This window comes from Acanthochromis polyacanthus, chromosome 2, assembly GCF_021347895.1.
Source record: "Acanthochromis polyacanthus isolate Apoly-LR-REF ecotype Palm Island chromosome 2, KAUST_Apoly_ChrSc, whole genome shotgun sequence".
NCBI classification, from domain to species: Eukaryota; Metazoa; Chordata; class Actinopteri; family Pomacentridae; genus Acanthochromis; species Acanthochromis polyacanthus.
The window spans coordinates 2,007,091-2,024,227 of NC_067114.1; the positions used below are offsets into that span (position 1 = coordinate 2,007,091).

At 41.2% G+C, this 17,137-nt stretch overlaps 1 protein-coding gene across 1 annotated transcript in view; it reads right to left on the reverse strand.

The window, feature by feature from the left end:
• The window catches only part of itga11a (integrin, alpha 11a), a 77,610-nt gene extending 64,156 nt beyond the window's left edge, over window positions 1-13,454 (reverse strand). The window contains exons 1-2 of the mRNA XM_051937005.1: window positions 13,234-13,454; window positions 4,296-4,410 (exon numbers count right to left, since the gene is read on the reverse strand). Coding sequence (XP_051792965.1) covers window positions 4,296-4,410; window positions 13,234-13,306 — 188 coding nt within the window. The 5' untranslated portion in view covers window positions 13,307-13,454. The remainder of the gene's footprint in view (window positions 1-4,295; window positions 4,411-13,233) is intronic.
• Between the last annotated feature and the right edge of the window lie 3,683 nt (window positions 13,455-17,137).

Genomic DNA, 17,137 nt, shown 5'->3' on the forward strand with positions numbered 1-17,137 from the left:
AAAACTTTTCAGGGAAATTTTTAAGAAATTATTGGAATTTTCTTCCTGAAGGTTTTGCAAAATTAAAGTTTAAAAATGTGGAAATAAATATAATTTTAGCTATTTTTAGGACTTTTTTGGAAGATTTTTACTCATTTTTTGAAAATATTTACAAGAATTTTCTCGCCAAATTTGGAGCATTTTTCTAATAAACTTATTAAGGGAAACTTTTAAGGGATTATTGGAATTTTCTCCCTGAAGGCAAATTTTGAGAAATTGAGGAATTTTTTTTGCAATATTTTTGGCTGTAAATGAAGACAACAGGGGGGTTAATGATCCTTTTACTCTCGGTACTATCACACAGCATTCCTTCCTCCAGCTGAGAACCGTCAGGCTATGAGCTGCACACACACTCCCACAGACAGACACACAAACACACCGACAGTCCTGCATGCGTGTGAGTGCAGCTGTTAACTCACATGCCAACACCTACGTAGCCTGCTGCACCAACCAAACAGTCTTTTTAAAGCTGAAATCCCCGGGATGACTCAGTCGTCTGCCGGGGAGACAGACGAGCCATAACCGAGGTGTGAAACAAGTGGGAGACTCAGGTCACAGCTGGTTCAGCTAGACGGTACACTTAAAAGTAACATGAACAAACACCATCAAAGATATGGGCAGAAATCTGCAGGCTTTCAACATGTTAGTGCTCCTCCACATCATTTTATTGCTTATGAGCAAAGATGCTTTTTATTAGGTGCATGAATACCTAATAAAGATGCCAAAATCCCAATCCCTCCAGCTTGGTGCTGCACTGTTCTTCCACTGCTCATGTTTCCACCTCGTTCTCAGACTTTTACCTCAGCTGAGTCGCTGTCTCTGGTGACCTTTATTCCACACATGTCAGCCTCATCAGACCTCTCCAGCTCTGGTAGACACGACCGGCTGAGAACGGTAAAGAAGCTGGATTTTACAGAGTAACGACGTCGCTCACATGTGCATGCATTCCCAGGCCTCCAGCTGAACCTGAACCACCACAAGCCTTACACTGTATCCGATCCTTTAAACCATTGGTGTCAAACATGAGGCCCGTGGGCCAAAAGTGGTCCTCCAGAGGGTCCAATCCGGTCCTCAAAGTGTAAAAATTACAGAGAAGACATTAACTGCAGATTGTAATTTAGTAAAACTATAAATTTAAAATCATTTCTAGACCATGACAAGCTGTTTTGATCATGAAGTAAAAAACTGGATTGTTCTTTGTTCTTCTTTCATTTGTATCTCATTTTTGTAATGTTTTGTCTTTGTCTGACTTTTGTTGTTTGTCTCATGTTTTTGTTGTTTTGTGTTCCCTTTTTGTCTTGCTTGAGTCGTTTGTCTATTTTTTTTGTCGGTTTGTAACTTTTTTGTCCAGTTCTTTGTCTCCTTTTTGCTTTGTTTCGTTCCCTTGGATGCATTTTTTGGCATATCGCATCTCATTTTTGTAATATTTTGTCTTGTTTTTGTAGATTTGGTCTTTTTTTTTAATCTGACTTTTGTCGTTTTGATCATGCAGTAAAAATCCTCTGTGGTTCAGTTCCAGGTGACTAAATGTTGTGTTCCTTTGTAGACACTCTGTGATCTGGAAGTTGTAATGTGGAAATGATAAACTGAGGATGAATGCTGATGAAACTGAACTTATTTTCTTCAGAAATTTCAGGCTGTTCATGATGTTTTGTAGAAAGATAATTCCTTAAATGCAAACATTTTCAGAATGAACTTTTTTGCACTAAAACAAAGGAAAAAATTGGAGTTGTGGTTATTTATATGTTGTTTTTCTGTGATTTTACTAGTCTGGCCCACTGGAGATCAAACTGGGCTGAATGTGGAACCTGAACTAAGATGAGTTTGACATTCCTGCTTTAAACCAATGAAAAATAAAAAAAATAAAAAACACTAATCTGTTGTCACAAAGATACTCACAAGAGCACATCCACTCAACAAACACAGTGAAAAGTGCTCCATCGACTTCTTGCTTCTCTGACTTTGAGGCTAAAAGCAGATACTGTGATCTGTGATGCTGTTGGGGATTTGATTTTATCAGTGAGCAGAGCGTAGTGATTGTGTTTACTATTGCAATATTCAAAAGCCGCTTTATATGAACACAATCTCCAAGGCCGCCCGAGGACGATGGAAGGTGGATAACTTGCCAAGAGGAACAATAAAAACTATCAGCATGGCACAGTAAGCCCGGTACGGTATTTACTGCATACACTGGTGCCCTTGTATGAGCAAAGCGTTGGTATTCAACCACAAGTTCACGCTTTGATGAAATGAATAATCTACTAATGAGTTGTACCACACTGTTGTTGGAGCAGCAATTAGATTAGGTACAAATAATTCAGCTTATGTTTCGCTTATGCTATGGATAAGCCTCTGAGTAGTGACAATGATTTGTAAAATGCATTTATTAAAAGGACTGAACACACAACTGCCAGACAACTCTGCTGTCAGCATAGAATCTATATGGAAGCTGAATGAAATCACAAAGATGCCTTGAGTTTGGAACTGGGCCATCAACATCTTCTCTTGAAACTGGATGTGATGAAGTGAGATGTGGATCCAAAGGAGAACTCATAGAGACGACTCATGATAATACAGTAGCAACCCTTCCATCACAAGGTAACCCAGCACTAGAAAATACTCTATCTGAGCACTGATTTAACTCCAAATGGAACCATAATCTAGAAAATGTAACCCATGGTGTATTTAAAAGTCTTGAAACATAAACTCATTAGGAAATTGTTTACCAAGGCAACAAATAAAGTGAGAAAAAGAGTCATTTTCTCATAGACTTCTATGTAGCTGGACTTATTTTACAACCAGAGGATTTGCCCCCTGCTGGTCAGTGGAAAAAATGCATTTGTAAAAATGTAAAGAAGCTCCATCCATATTTATATATATGGTCTATGGCTGCCAATTAGCCTCAGTAGCTAACTGTGCTGCTACAAAAAGAGCCCCTTGCAGCCCCAAAAAACAGATTTGTGCACCAATAAATCTGCACAGAAGAAAAGAGAAACTGTTGACAGGACAACTCCTAAATGCAAAAAAAAAAAAAGGTCAATCAGTATTCACTGTTTGACAAAAAAAATGTTCCAAAGCCCAGAGAAGCCGCTTTTAAGTGTGCCATGTCATCCCAATGTGAAGTCTATGAACAGACCACGACTGGCAGAAGAATGTACTGAGCAAAGAAAGTCTTTTTGGCTCATGCACTGGCTGAAAAATGGTCTTCCATGTAAAGGATCATCATTATAGAATGCAGTGTTAAGTATTAGAGTACACAGAATTAAGAAACTAAAGCTATGTAGGTAAAGTCATGGAAGATCTTGGTTAACGTAGAACTGCAGGAAGGAGACGAAATGCAAAAGGTCAAACTGTGGGTTCTGGTGTAAAAGTCACATAGTTTGTAGACATCCACCTTAACCTCCTCTTTACAGGTTTCCAGGATTACAACAATGAATGCTGCTGTCATAATTTCTACAACTAGATGAGGTTACTGGTCAAAAAACTACAAACAAAGGTTGTTTTCAAACATTTAAACTCATGTGGAACTCATTTTTTTCTGGTCTGGAAGTCATTGAAGTCAGAGAAAGTTAAAAAAAAAGACATAACTAATATATACATGCATATGAAAAAGATTAATGAGTTAAATACACAGACAAACACGGAGACGAAACTGGAACTTGGCATGATGCCCGCACACTGCCTGCCAACAGACATTTTGGGGACGCCAGAACCTAATTTTGGCCACCACACGGTGCCAGTTGGCCTAATAATAGCAGCATCAGGAGTCTGTTTGTGCTATGAGGTAATATGACGAATGGGAAGCATTCAGCTCATGACTGCAGTTTGTTTTGCCTGCACAAATTAACGGGAGGAAACTTTGCACACCACAGGAGATGTACAGTAGATCACTATCCTTCCTGTTGGAAAAAAAATGAGACATCTCATGTCTGTCTGCCAAGTAAAACAGTCTGTCAGCGTTACAGCCTGTCAACATGTGTTTTACACCCACTATGCTTTTGACCTCTTGATCTTGGATATGGTAGACTGTCACTGCTTAACAGAAGGTAAAAATATACATCACAGAAGGAGATACTGATATTTTATGTAATAAAACAGAGACGATAAAACTTTGACGCTGTTATTGAAGTAGTTTTGACATCGACTTAAATGTATATGACATAAAAATAAAACTTTCAAGTCGAGTAATGAGCAAAACATGAGCAAGCTATAATGTTTTCATCATCAGCAGAGGACGGATCACATGAGTCTCTTACCATTTTTCCCCCCCGGCTGCCACATGTTGCTGGACCGTGTATCCAAACTGAGCTTGTTTGGGGCCTTTGATGATCCTGTGTCTCTTTGTGTCGATGTTAAAGCAGTCGAGGAATCCTAGAAGAAGAAAAGACAACTTTCATTAGCAGTGGCATCAAAAGTACCTCGAACTTCCGGCATTAATGCCCTGAATTGTAGCGACCAGTTATAGGATTCAGGATTCAGATTTATCCCCGAGGGGCAATTCAGTTTGCAGACATGGGTCGCAGCAGGACAGGACATTATACACACATTCCACATAAATTTGACTTGGATCTGTCACTTATATTCAAGTGAGTCAGCGCTGAATAGCAGCATCTCAGCAGTTTTACGAGATGCCTGTGTTGGATTAAATGTCAGCATCTGGTCCTCAGTGCAACAAAGAGCAGCAAAGTCGACCTTTCTCATCCTTTAAAATAATCCCTCAACTGTCTCCGCTCGTCCTCCTGCTCCAGCCTAAACACAGACTTCCTTCAGGAGGAAACAAATAATAATCAGATAAACTGAGCTGTCGGTCGCGTTCATTTTTCCATCAGGCATCTGCAGACCCAGAGGAGTTTTGGTTAAACAGCCTAACATCAACACGACCACCTACACGGCCTCTGGTAGTCCTCAGTTCCAACACAAGAGTTTAAGTCAAAGGTGTGAAACGTGTTACTGATGAGGGAGCTGAAAAGACAAGACAACAAAATCAGTGTGTGCTCTGAACATTTGGCAGCAGTCAATTCTGCTTTGATGCTAAAGTGTGACCTAATGTAGTAAGAGGGGAAGAACTTAAAACAGCAAATCTGTTTTCCCGATTGTGTTGTCTTCATTTACAGAAACCAAAAAATATTGTTTCCTTGCCAGAAAAAAATCCCCAAAAATTCAGCAAAAAAAAAATTCCCAAAATTTCTGAAAATTTGCAAAACCTTTAGGAAGAAAATTTCAATAATTCCTGAAAAGTTTGATGAAAAAAAACCCCAAATTTGGCAAGAAAATTCTTGTAAATATTTTCAAAAAATGAGTAAAAATCTTCCAAAAAAAATCCTAAAATATCTAAGGTGATTAGTTATATATCAGTAAAACTTCTATTTTCTTTAAGAACATTCACAAAAAATCAACCAAAATCCCGTGAAATTCGCTGGATTTTGGTTGATTTTTATGTGAATGTTCTTAAGAAACATTTTTAACATTTCTTATTTTCCACCAAAAAAAAGTTCAAAAATTTTCCCAAAAATGTTGAAAATGTGGACATCAGAAGATTCACTGTGATTTTTTTTTTCTTTCACATTTTCAAACCAAAACGGGTCAATTTTGCCCCGTAGGACGACACGAGGGTTAAATTTCTCTCACATCTTTAGACATCTTACAGAGGTGTCTGTTTTCAGTTAAAATACCAACCAGAGGGGGTATTCTTCTGTATCTGCGTGTCACCGGCTTGGCTATGGTGGCTTATTAATGCTGACAGCATCATTTGGCTTTTAAATTACCATCAGGAGGAGGACCTTTGTGTGAGGACACAGAGGTGATGAAATCCCACTCCTGGCAGTGAAGAAGGGGAAAAACTGAATTGGTCTCCCAGTCTGACTTCCTCTCGCTTCGTGTCTCTCCGTTCATCTGTCTTCTACATAATCTCCTGCTGATGTCTGTTTCGCTGGCCGCCAGACCTAGCCAGAGTGTGTGATTTGCGTCGCTCCGTCGGTGTTTCAGCTACTGCACGTTCATGATAATCTTTAAACTACAGCTTACTGATATTAAAAATCCCCAAACACATCAACTCACACTTAAAACGAACGCAGTAAAGAAAGCAGGAGGGAAATTAACACTTGCTGCTTAATGAGACATAGAGGTTTATTTTGCAGGATTTGAACATTATTGCTTATAATTAGCGTATTTTCTCACAGTTTGAGCTGCACGGCTGAGCTGAGAGCGCAGTAGCTTCTGCTTTAAACCGCCGCAGACTCGCCCACTTCTTACATCTCTGCGGCTCCGGTCCACACACTGCTTGGGAAAACTGAATCCCACACTAAATAATCCCACTAATATGTCCCTCTACCGTCTGTGAAACTCTAGAGGAAAACTGGTTGAATGTATGCCATGAGGTGAACAAATGCTCAGAGATGGACAGATGTTAAATTCTAATGAATCCACAGCAGCCGAGTGTAAATTCAAGCCAGGTGATCGGTGAATTCTCATTGGTTTGCAGTGGTTATGGTTTTTATCGGCAAGGAAGTGATTCTGCAAACCTCCAGAGCAACATTATGTGATTGTGCAGGAGAAAACTTGTGCTATTACCTATTTTTATGCAGAGAAAACATCGAAAGGAAACATAAACCAACCAACTGTGAGTATAACATCTCAGTAAAATACTCAAAATTTCTAGCAAAGTGAGTAAAAGATGGCCTGATTTCCAAAATGCATAAAGTTTTTATTCCCATTATTTACAGTTTAAAGCGAGAATAAAGAAAAAAGAGGAATGGAGTAAAGGTTTGGGCACCCTGCATGGCCAGTGCTCAGTCACACCCCTTTGGCAAGTACCACAGCTTGTAAATGCTTTCTGTAGCCAGCTCAGAGGCTTTCCATTCTTGCTTGGAGAATATTTGCATTCTTCCTCACAAAAAAAAAAAAAAAAAAGAGGTTCTAGTTCTGTCAGATTCTTGGGCAGTCTTGATCGTGCTGCTCTTTGGAGGTCCGTCCACAGATTTCTGATGATGTTGAAGTTGGTGGTACCCAGCTGTTGAAGCCATCCTTTTCGCATCGTGTTTTTTTCAATGTGACATTTGCAAGCGTATAATTTAATCCATTCTTCTTTCCCCGTGCCCCTGGCTACAACTAAAGCACAAAGGAGAGGCTTTCTTTTTCTTTGAAATTCAGCACCCCTTTTTCCACAAACACACCTTTTCTAACTTTTCTTTTAGCTTCATCAATCCACAAACTTGTCTCCAGACTACATCAGGATCGTCCATTTGCAAACTGAAGCAACATCTACCTACAACCACTGTCCTACCGCCTCAAAGCCTTCTGCTCTTTTGGGAATCCAGTATTTTATGTTTTGAAGCTCTGGACAGCTGCTTAGAGGAGCCTTTAGCTGCAGGTCGTTGGGAATTTATAAGGCTTTAAAATTGACATCACTCGGTCCTTCCTAATGATGGCTGTGAGCAAACCACAAACCTAACAAGCCAGTGAAGGCCTCAGACCTTAGGAGTAAAAGTTAGGTTTAAATCTCCCAAACATTGGCAGAGTGCTCCCAGGTTCCACAAAGCAACAATAACACATTAAAAAGAACTTTTAATCTTTGACCTCACACCTTTTGGAGACCTGTTTATCTTCACATAACTTTTTCAAGCCACTGGAACAGTCCTGCTGATAATAAGGATTTCAAGAAACCGATCAGATGTTATAATATGTGCCAGTCTCTGTTTGTGTAAATCTACAGTTGAGTCTTTTCAATACACCTCAGAGAAAGTGTTTGCTGTTCTTCTTGCCTGATGGTACAGGTACAGTAGTGAATTAGATCTGATGTTTTCAGAAATTACAGATTTTTCTGATGAATGTTAATGTCTTGGTTTAGAGCTGAAACAAACACATGAGTTTGTGTTTTTTATTTAGTCATTCCAGGGCAACATCAGCTGTTTTCTGGCCTCGAGCAACATTCGGTCTTCAAGAATCTCAAATATTTCTCCACCTTTACAAAAGTGTTTACAGTAAATCACTGATTTTATTACCTTGTGATTATAAAGCCCTGCTGACATCATCCCACCTTCCTGCTGACCTACAGCAGTGAGCCGACATCTCTGCTGACCACAGATCAGTTTAAAATCATAGACTGTATATAAAGATGGACGTAGCATCAGGCTCCAAAAATGAAGCCCACCCGGAAGTGTCAAAAACTTGCAATATCACGCCGTCTGCTAGGGTTGGCTCCAAAAAGCTTTTGCTCCATAGACCCCAATTCATCACCAGAAAAAATAAAATTTGATAGACTGATGTTCTACAGCTCAGGATTTTTTAGTTAGTTTTCATGGTCAAAATGAGAGATCAGGGGGCCGATCTTAAAATAAATCAATTCTGAATTTTAAATAAATCCTTAAAGTTGGCGGAGCCAGGGGGCGTGGCTATACTTGATAGACAGTGTAGTATCTGACCTGATGTGCTGTTAGACATGTGATTCTCATGACTTGAGACAAGTGATGTTGGTGTTGCTAGGCATGTGCTATATGTCAGAATGGAGTGTATCTTCTTCTTGAAAGAACTCAGTGTTGTATTAGTAGTTCCTGTGTCTAGGGAATTATCCTATGGATTTTGCCACAGGGTTTATCAATGAGGCGCTTGTTTTTTGGTCTTCTGATACAAATCACATGTTGTGACAATGGTTCCACTTGTTTAAAACATATAAAAGTGACCTCCGTATACTGTTCGGGGAGATTCATTCGGCCAGATCCTCCCAGACAGTCTCTCTGTCTGATCGATGCTGTTCTTCCTTATAATAAACTTATTATTAAGCAAGTCAGTGTACCGGACTTTTCTCCTTCACCTGCACATCACGGACATCAGAGAGAAACCACGACAAAAGTTTTGTCTGGAATGATTGACAGATCCTTTAGGGCGAGGCTTTCAGCAGTCTGGCTTTTCTCGGCGTTGAAACCAACGGGTGACATCACGGTGAGTTCACGCCTGTTTAAAACAGCCAATAAATATTACTGATCAATGACTTCTTTTGTTATCTATGATCATGGTTAAACTCTGCCACTCTGTGATAGAATAACTTCCAGCTAACTAGTTCCAGACATTACTTGTGTTTTTCTGGAGAATAAATAAACATGTTTGGGGTTCAGAGACTGTGCGGTCTTGCTGAGTATGCTGTGCTTTAATTCCTTAATTCTTCTGAGTTGTGAAACAGCGTAGCTAGTTGTGAAATTGAAAATTGTGTTTTGCAGCATTGAAACTGAACCAGGCTAACTTGTAGCATCATACGTATCTTACAGAAGTATGTCGTGCCCTTTTAATCCTAAATACTGCAGAAATAGACAAAAGTGTCTGCTAAATGAAATTGTAGAATTGTAGAAATTGTAAATACTGAGTGGAGTTTTGACCCCGCAGACCAGATTTATTTGTTTGTGCGTGCAACTGTTTGTGCTCTAAGATGCAGAGCAGAGGTTCCACACTGAGCAGCTGTTTCCTTGAAGAAAAATGGCTTCTCAAGAGAAATGTCAAGTTGTCTGCATTCTTTAGATAGAGAATATTTAGGAGTGTTAATGCGTGGCCTAAACAAACAGCAAACCAAACATCAACTCCCACTGTTCCTCAGCAAGCATTTAAAAAACCTGGAACAAAAACTGAGGCTTTTGTGACATCAAAATCATCAAGACCACAACTTTACCACAGACGTTATGAGACTGGATTGTCCGCTACAGAATGAATGTCATTCATTTTAGTTGATCACACCTTGATTGGCACGACCATAGACCACTTGTTCTGTTCCATGAAAACCTCCATTAAAGTAAAAGGCCGTATCTGCCGGGCAGACTCTTCATGTAAATATTGACCCATTCTCCACGTTGCTCATTTCCTGTCGTATGAATGGTTCACATGTTCCGCTGGCCTTTCATCCTGCACCCAAACATCCTCCTAAAGTTTCTGTTTATGTCGAAGCATAAAAGGGTTGACTGAAAATAGATTGTTGGAAACAGAGAGGTGTATGAAAAATAAATACAAATCAGCAGGGAACTCTTAAATCACTTTACAAAAGGAGGGCAGCGGGCAGCATCACTTTGACGTCTGTCCTTTGTTCATGTAGAGGTTTGATCGCCTTTTTAAGCACTGAAAATAAACAGCCCAGTGGTACAAAGGCTCAAGTGTGACCAACAAATGAGAAAACACCGCAAGAGTAATGATTGGTTTTGCAGGACAGTGACAGGGAAGAAGTGTCGGTGTGAAAGCCTGAGGATGGAGGTTATCCAGTTTCCATCTCGAGCTACTAATGTGGCAGAGCGATTTAATATTCTCAGTAATATCAGCAGCTTCTATGCAAGGTCGGAGCCTTGCTGGGTTTCCTGTGTACCGGCCTCCATGCCCAGATAAATAAACCTCAGTCCGGTGGTTGCCGGTGAAACCCACATTAGTCCGATGCTGCCTTTGGCCCGACACCAAGCCGCTGGAGCGCCACCGCAGACCCACTGACATAGAGCAGCAGTGCTGGCCCACAGACATCCTCATATCAGAGATCCATAGAGTTTAAGAAGGTTTAGCATTCAGGATACCACGTGCACGGCCGTGCTTCCTCTCCTTTACTTCTTTACAGTTTGCTATCACTTCTGACATGAGCATGTGTAGATGTGGCTGGTGTTGCTGGCCCAGTAGCTTTAACAAACACAGCTCTACATCCCAGAAGCACCAGAATGTAATGATTTTCCATTGATCCATTTCGGGTTTCCATTCCAATGATTCTCTCTGGAAAGACACAGCGTTTCACAGTGGACAATATACTTTCAAACATTTTGGCACCTCATATCACTATTCCCCGATGCCAAAGTAAATTCTCTGGGAGGCACGGGATATCTAAAACCAGATGTTCCCAGTGCACGGCGGCCAACTGGGCACTGCTTAACAAGCTGTTAACCCTCTGAGCCAACACAAAGCCCTCCGGGGATTCAAACTAAGTCTCCGTGGCAGCACAATGCAGCAGCATCTATCACACACATCCACGTGACGCCGTCAGAGTTAGCAAGCCCCAAGTCTGTCATTTCAGAAATAACATAGTAATGACTTATTCAGACGGACAGCCTTATTTGCTTTTGGTCGGTGTAACATTAACTAACTGTATGACTAACACTTTACCAGCCCGTAAACAGAGTACCACAGAATTACGCTTGATGAATGAGTGGGCATTTTAGAGCAATCACTTGTTTTAACTGTTTTGAGCTGCTAAGCTGCATGCCTGGCTAAATACTGGAGCTATGTCGAAAATTCATTTCTCCATCACTCACATGTATGAAATGACATATGAAAACAGACCCCAGGTTGAAAAAAAACGAAGTTCCCCTTTAATGGCCAGTGCTGTGTAACTGCAATGTCCGAATGTAGACTCTCTTGCATTTTAAAGTGTCAACATTAAGAGTGTCTGTCTGGGTCTTCTGGCTCCTAGTGGCCAAAACTGTAACTGCACTTTTAATTGTGATTAAATCAGGTAGTACTTTAATCAGTAGTACAATAAACTCATACCTGTACTGTGGCGTGGCATGCAAAGCTTCAAAGAAAAGTGTCTCAGTGATGAAACTGAGTGAAGCCTGACCACAAAAAAACCTTAGATTAGGATGCTGATGATGCAAACCCAGCCTCCCAGTGAGCATGATCGCTTCCATTCACTTTGAATTTCACCCAGAAAGACAATAATGTTCTTGGCCTCTACATTCTGTATCAGGACACCTCTTAGACTGCTTATTTAATCCAGTCAGAATCTGGAAAGCTGTAATTTTGTGACCTAATTGACCGTACATTTTGTCTTTGGAGGGTCTCCAGTAGTAGTTAATTTGCTGCAAAAATGCCAGTAGTTGATTATTTTTGTCATTCTTGAGTGCACTCTTCACCTTCAGCGCTGATATGGAACTCAGAGGAGGAACTTTCCACTAAGGCTTGATTGGGAAAACAAAATTCACATGAGAAAAAAAGAGAGAGCAGACATATCCTGATGGAATAGTGCTCATGAGAACATGAGTGTTTATGAGGGAAATGACACCCGCTGTTTCCATTTCTTACAGACATGGCCTCACTCAAAGTTATCTGGATGGGATCACTGGTCCAAAACTCCCAGGAGTCCACAGACAGCAAACTAAAACGCAGCCTCCTCCTTATGTGTTTGCCAAAACATCTCCCACCACAGCCAGCATCGAGTCATTTCTCCACAGCTTCAAGGTCACAGTCGTCCTCACTGTGGCATCAGTCCAGAAGTTTGCTCCAACAAATTCCAAAATAAAACCAAATATTTACAATGAAGATTCCCTCTCTTCCATGCCTTGGTTCTGTATTATTTACCCAACGTCTGAAATTGAAGATTTATTAATTTCTTCAGTCTGCTAGGCGTCAAAGAAGCTAATTCAGTGCTGCCAGTCGATAATAAGCCATGTTGACAACATGCATGGAATTTTATGGAAATTTCTCCCAGCACACAGTGGATTTAAACACTGTGGTTGCAGTTCATGGAATACTGAGCTCCAAACCATGCAGCGATCTCTGCTGTGTGTGAGATTTAATGAGCCTTTCTTGAATTTGTGGCAACTGCATATGAATTTATGCGACTTAAAATAAGGCTTTCGGTGCCTTTTATTCGCCCCCCGTCACTCTGCTCCTCCGGTCCGGTCTGGATGTGTTACTGCTAGAGTGATTTCACTGGTAATTGACCACATTTCTGGCCGAGCACCAGCAAGCCTCCAGCCGCTGGAAACTTGACTGTGAGGAGATCGCATCGGCTTTCATTTGAGAGAACATGAGACATGAAGCACCTCTGTGGACCTTCGGGGGACAGCATATCTTTCGGTAAAGCCACTGAGCTCTGCCTTCCTGCCGCTTACCGTGATACCGGGTCAAGATGTCAGGTTATGGTCACACAAACAGCCATTCACTCACCACTGCTCTAATGTGGAATACATTTGCAGGTTTGGACTTAAAATACCAGCGACAAAGTGATTTAATGTAGGTCATTTAAACCCTTTTGAAGCAGCAGTCTCAAATTTTCCAGTTGTTGTTGGAACGACTCAAAGTATAACTAACAATTAGAGCACCGTTATTCTACTGCAAAGTTACAGGAGGAACGAAAGAAGGTCTTATTTACGCATTAGTACGACACAAGCATTTGAAGATGCACACACACACTTAAACAACACCACACACACACACACACGGATATAAACACCTCTGGCTCACCTAACTGCTGGCTGCAGATCCAGAGCAGGAGGAAGCAGTAGTACTCCATATGTTTGCCGGTGCAAGCGTGCATGTGATTTTGTGTGATGACTGCAGCGAGTGTTGTGTGTGTGCGGCAGGCGCAGTTAAAGATCCCACTCTGATTGACTCCGAGTCCCAGTTAAAGTGCTGCCTATATCTTAGGGGGAGTAGGAGGGGACTGAAGGAGAAGAAGGAGGTCCAGTCCGTCACAGCAGGCAGGAATACTCCGTCTGCCACACGCTCATTCAGCTCAGCTCCACCGGCTAAGGAGAATGAAATCAAAGTCTTCTCTAGTAGACACGGACATTTAAAGTTCAAAAGAGGAAAGGAGTTAAATATATACACTTTTACAACAGAAAAGGAAAAAAGAATTGGATGAAAAATAAGCATTAGGTGACGTAACAACACCAAAAGTTTAATTACATTGTCTTTAGTCTAAATAGAGAACATTAAACAGACGTATAAATGGACCCAGCATATGCAACACATTAGTCATCACCAGGGTCGCCATCGTTTCAAAAGATGTTTGGAAAAGCCTAATAGTAATCTAAAAAGAAAAAAAAAATCCCATACAGCAAACCGTCTTCCTTCAGACTCCAGCTATGCACCACAAAATGCTATCATCATGGCACGACCACAAACTAACCGGAGTATTAACGGTGGAACGCAAATGGGCGGTTTGCATGTTACCTCATATCCTCGCAGCCGAACCATCCAGCCCCGACTGCAGAATGTATAATGATCCCATTTACGTAATAGGACATACTTTGTGTACATTAGCTCTCCTGAAATCAATCTGCGGTCACCTGGTAGGTCTCCAGTTCTCTGCTTAACCGCTGCGTGTCACATAAATGAACATCTTTTCTTTACGTAGGCCACATTTTCACTTTGGTTTGGAAAATGGTTTTCCCACTGGCAGCGACTTTAGACTGTGCTATGAACAGAATATATCAACACCTGTTTTTGGGATAATGAGCCACTTATACAGGAGCTTTATGAAGAAATGTGCAGATGGCATTTAAGAAACACATGTGGAGCACATATTCCACTAATACAAAAAAGTATTATTTTTCATGCTCATATCAGCATTAATATTACCAAACAGCAACCTCCAAAGCTAAAAAATAAAGACAGAAATGCCAAAAATTGCACTTCCTCACATGTCTACTTGAGGCTGCTCCAAAAGTGAGTCCATTCCCATAGACCACCATGTTAAAATTCCCAACTTTACAGCAGAAATAAACACGTTTACAGCCTGTTAATACCGTATGAACGAGCCACTACGTCATGCAGATCAGGTATTTTGATATAAAACTTTTGTGAGGAGATGAATAAAATTACAGGAAGGTTTGTTAGATGCGTTCAAATCTTGTTAAATAATAACTTTACAAGAAGTCATGATTGAATGTTTTATTGAAGTAACCTTTTACTTCATCCGTTTTCCGAGGTATAAACGGTTTTATTAGCATATGGAAAAACTGTCACTGTATTATTTTCATTTAATGATTCATAAAATATTGATTATTAAGTTGGTGAACTGCTAGTTAAAGATATTGTTTCAAACTGGCAGACCCACTTTAGACACTGTTAACTAGAAAGGAGGAACATCTGGAATAACCTGCTTCATCTGCTGCTGGAAGACGATGGATGGATGGATGGATGGATGGATGGATGGATGGATGGACGGACGGATGGACGGACGGACGGATGGACGGACGGACGGACGGATGGACGGATGGATGGATGTACGGACAGATGGACGGATGGATGGAGGGACAGATGAATGGATGGATGCACAGATAGATGGATGGCCCGATGGATGGATGGATGGCTGGATGGAGGGACAGATGGATGGATGGATGGAGGGACAGATGGATGGATGGATGGATGGATGGACAGATGGATGGATGGATGCACAGATGGATGGATTCACAGATAGATGGATGGAGGGACAGATGGATGGAGGGACAGATGGATGGAGGGACAGATGGATGGGTGGACGCACAGATGGATGGATGGCTAGATGGATGGATGGATGGACGGACAGATGGATGGATGTTGGCTGGATGGATGGATGGATGGACGGACAGATGGATGGATGGACGGACAGATGGATGGATGGACGGACAGATGGATGGATGGATGAATGGATGGACAGATGGATGGATGGCGGGACAGATGAATGGATGGATGGACCAATGGATGGATGGATGCACAGATGGATGGATTCACAGATAGATGGATGGAGGGACAGATGGATGGAGGGACAGATGGATGGGTGGACGCACAGATGGATGGATGGCTAGATGGATGGATGGATGGACGGACAGATGGATGGATGTTGGCTGGATGGATGGATGGATGGACGGACAGATGGATGGATGGACGGACAGATGGATGGATGGATTATTTTGCAACTGTTATTACCTCCTGTTTGCTAATAAATCTGTTGGTGTTTGTTGTGTTTACAGCTTGTTCTTCGGTGTCCACATGTGGTCAAAAAATCAACTATTGCAGGTTTAGGGTGCCACAGTTTCACAAATGAAGACATAACTAATTTTAATTTGGTGAGACTACTCTATGTACATAGAGCGAATCACTGTTGATGTTCCACTGATTATATTTGGATGATGTTTCCACTAAAAGATTAGCAGCATAATCAGTCAAACATGGAATTACCAGGCTGGTGGAGTCGGCATCAGAAATGCTTAAGAGTGTTGGTAGAAGGGGAAAGTAGGAAAAGAGAGCTAAGAAGGTCAAGTTAAGTTAAGGAGTCACAAATGAAGCATGGAATGAAAACAAAACGCCTTGAGAAGTATCTTCCCACAGTGAGCGGAGGTCAAACAGCACATGAGGCTGAGAAACTCATCATGAAGTTAACAATGACGAGTTTGTCACATTTCCAGATCTGATACAGGCTTTTTGCTTGCATAAAGGAATTTTTGGCACCTCCCAAAAAGGTTTGTTTAAACCAAAGGAAAATGACCAGCGGCCATGTCATCATTGAAAGCAAAAAGTCTGGATTCTTAAGCTGTTGTGTTAATTGGGGTTTCATTTGCTCAAGTAATAATAAACATTTCTGTCTGTCAGAAATAACAGATTTCTACCAAATGAGATAACACAGACTCACTGCCTTTACATTACGAGGGTCGATCATGCACGCCGTCATGTGTCCCGGTTCTGAGCCAGGAAAAACCGAACTCGTACGTATCGTCTGAGCAGCTGCCGTGTATCCGAAAATCTGTCAAACATACGTCTTTGGCTCAACAAAGACACTTCCTCCGAGTTTGCAGTCACGGTCCCTTTTCATTTCAACACAGAGCGACCACAGATCACACAAATCAAGCCAGTATGTGCGCTGAAACCACTTAGGTTAACCGAGCCTTCCAAAAAAAAAAGAAAAATCAAGACTTGCTTTCATTAAGGGTGCTTAAAAGCTCATTGGATTTAGTCCTTCATCACTGCTCCTCAGTAGACTGCTGGCCCCTTGTTTCTACTTTTAAATCAGGAAATTCATCCCCGTGCCTGCTGTGGTGCTGCCTGTACGGACTGTTTATGCACATAGTACTGCTGATGCACATCTCAGCTACTATTGCATTCGGTGAGTGAAGCTAAGTGATATTCCATGGTCAGATACAGCACGTCTGCATTTCACATTAAGACGTTTCCCTCATCTTAAACAGGGGTGTCCAACATGAGGCCCGTGGTCCAAAAGTGGTCCTCCAGAGGGTCCAATTCGGCCCTCAAAGTGTAAAAATTACAGAGAAGACATTAACTGCAGATTGTAAATTAGTAAAACTATAAATTTAAAATCATTTCTAGACCATGACAAGTTGTTTAGATCATAAAGTAAAATACTAGATTGTTCTTTCGTCATATTGTG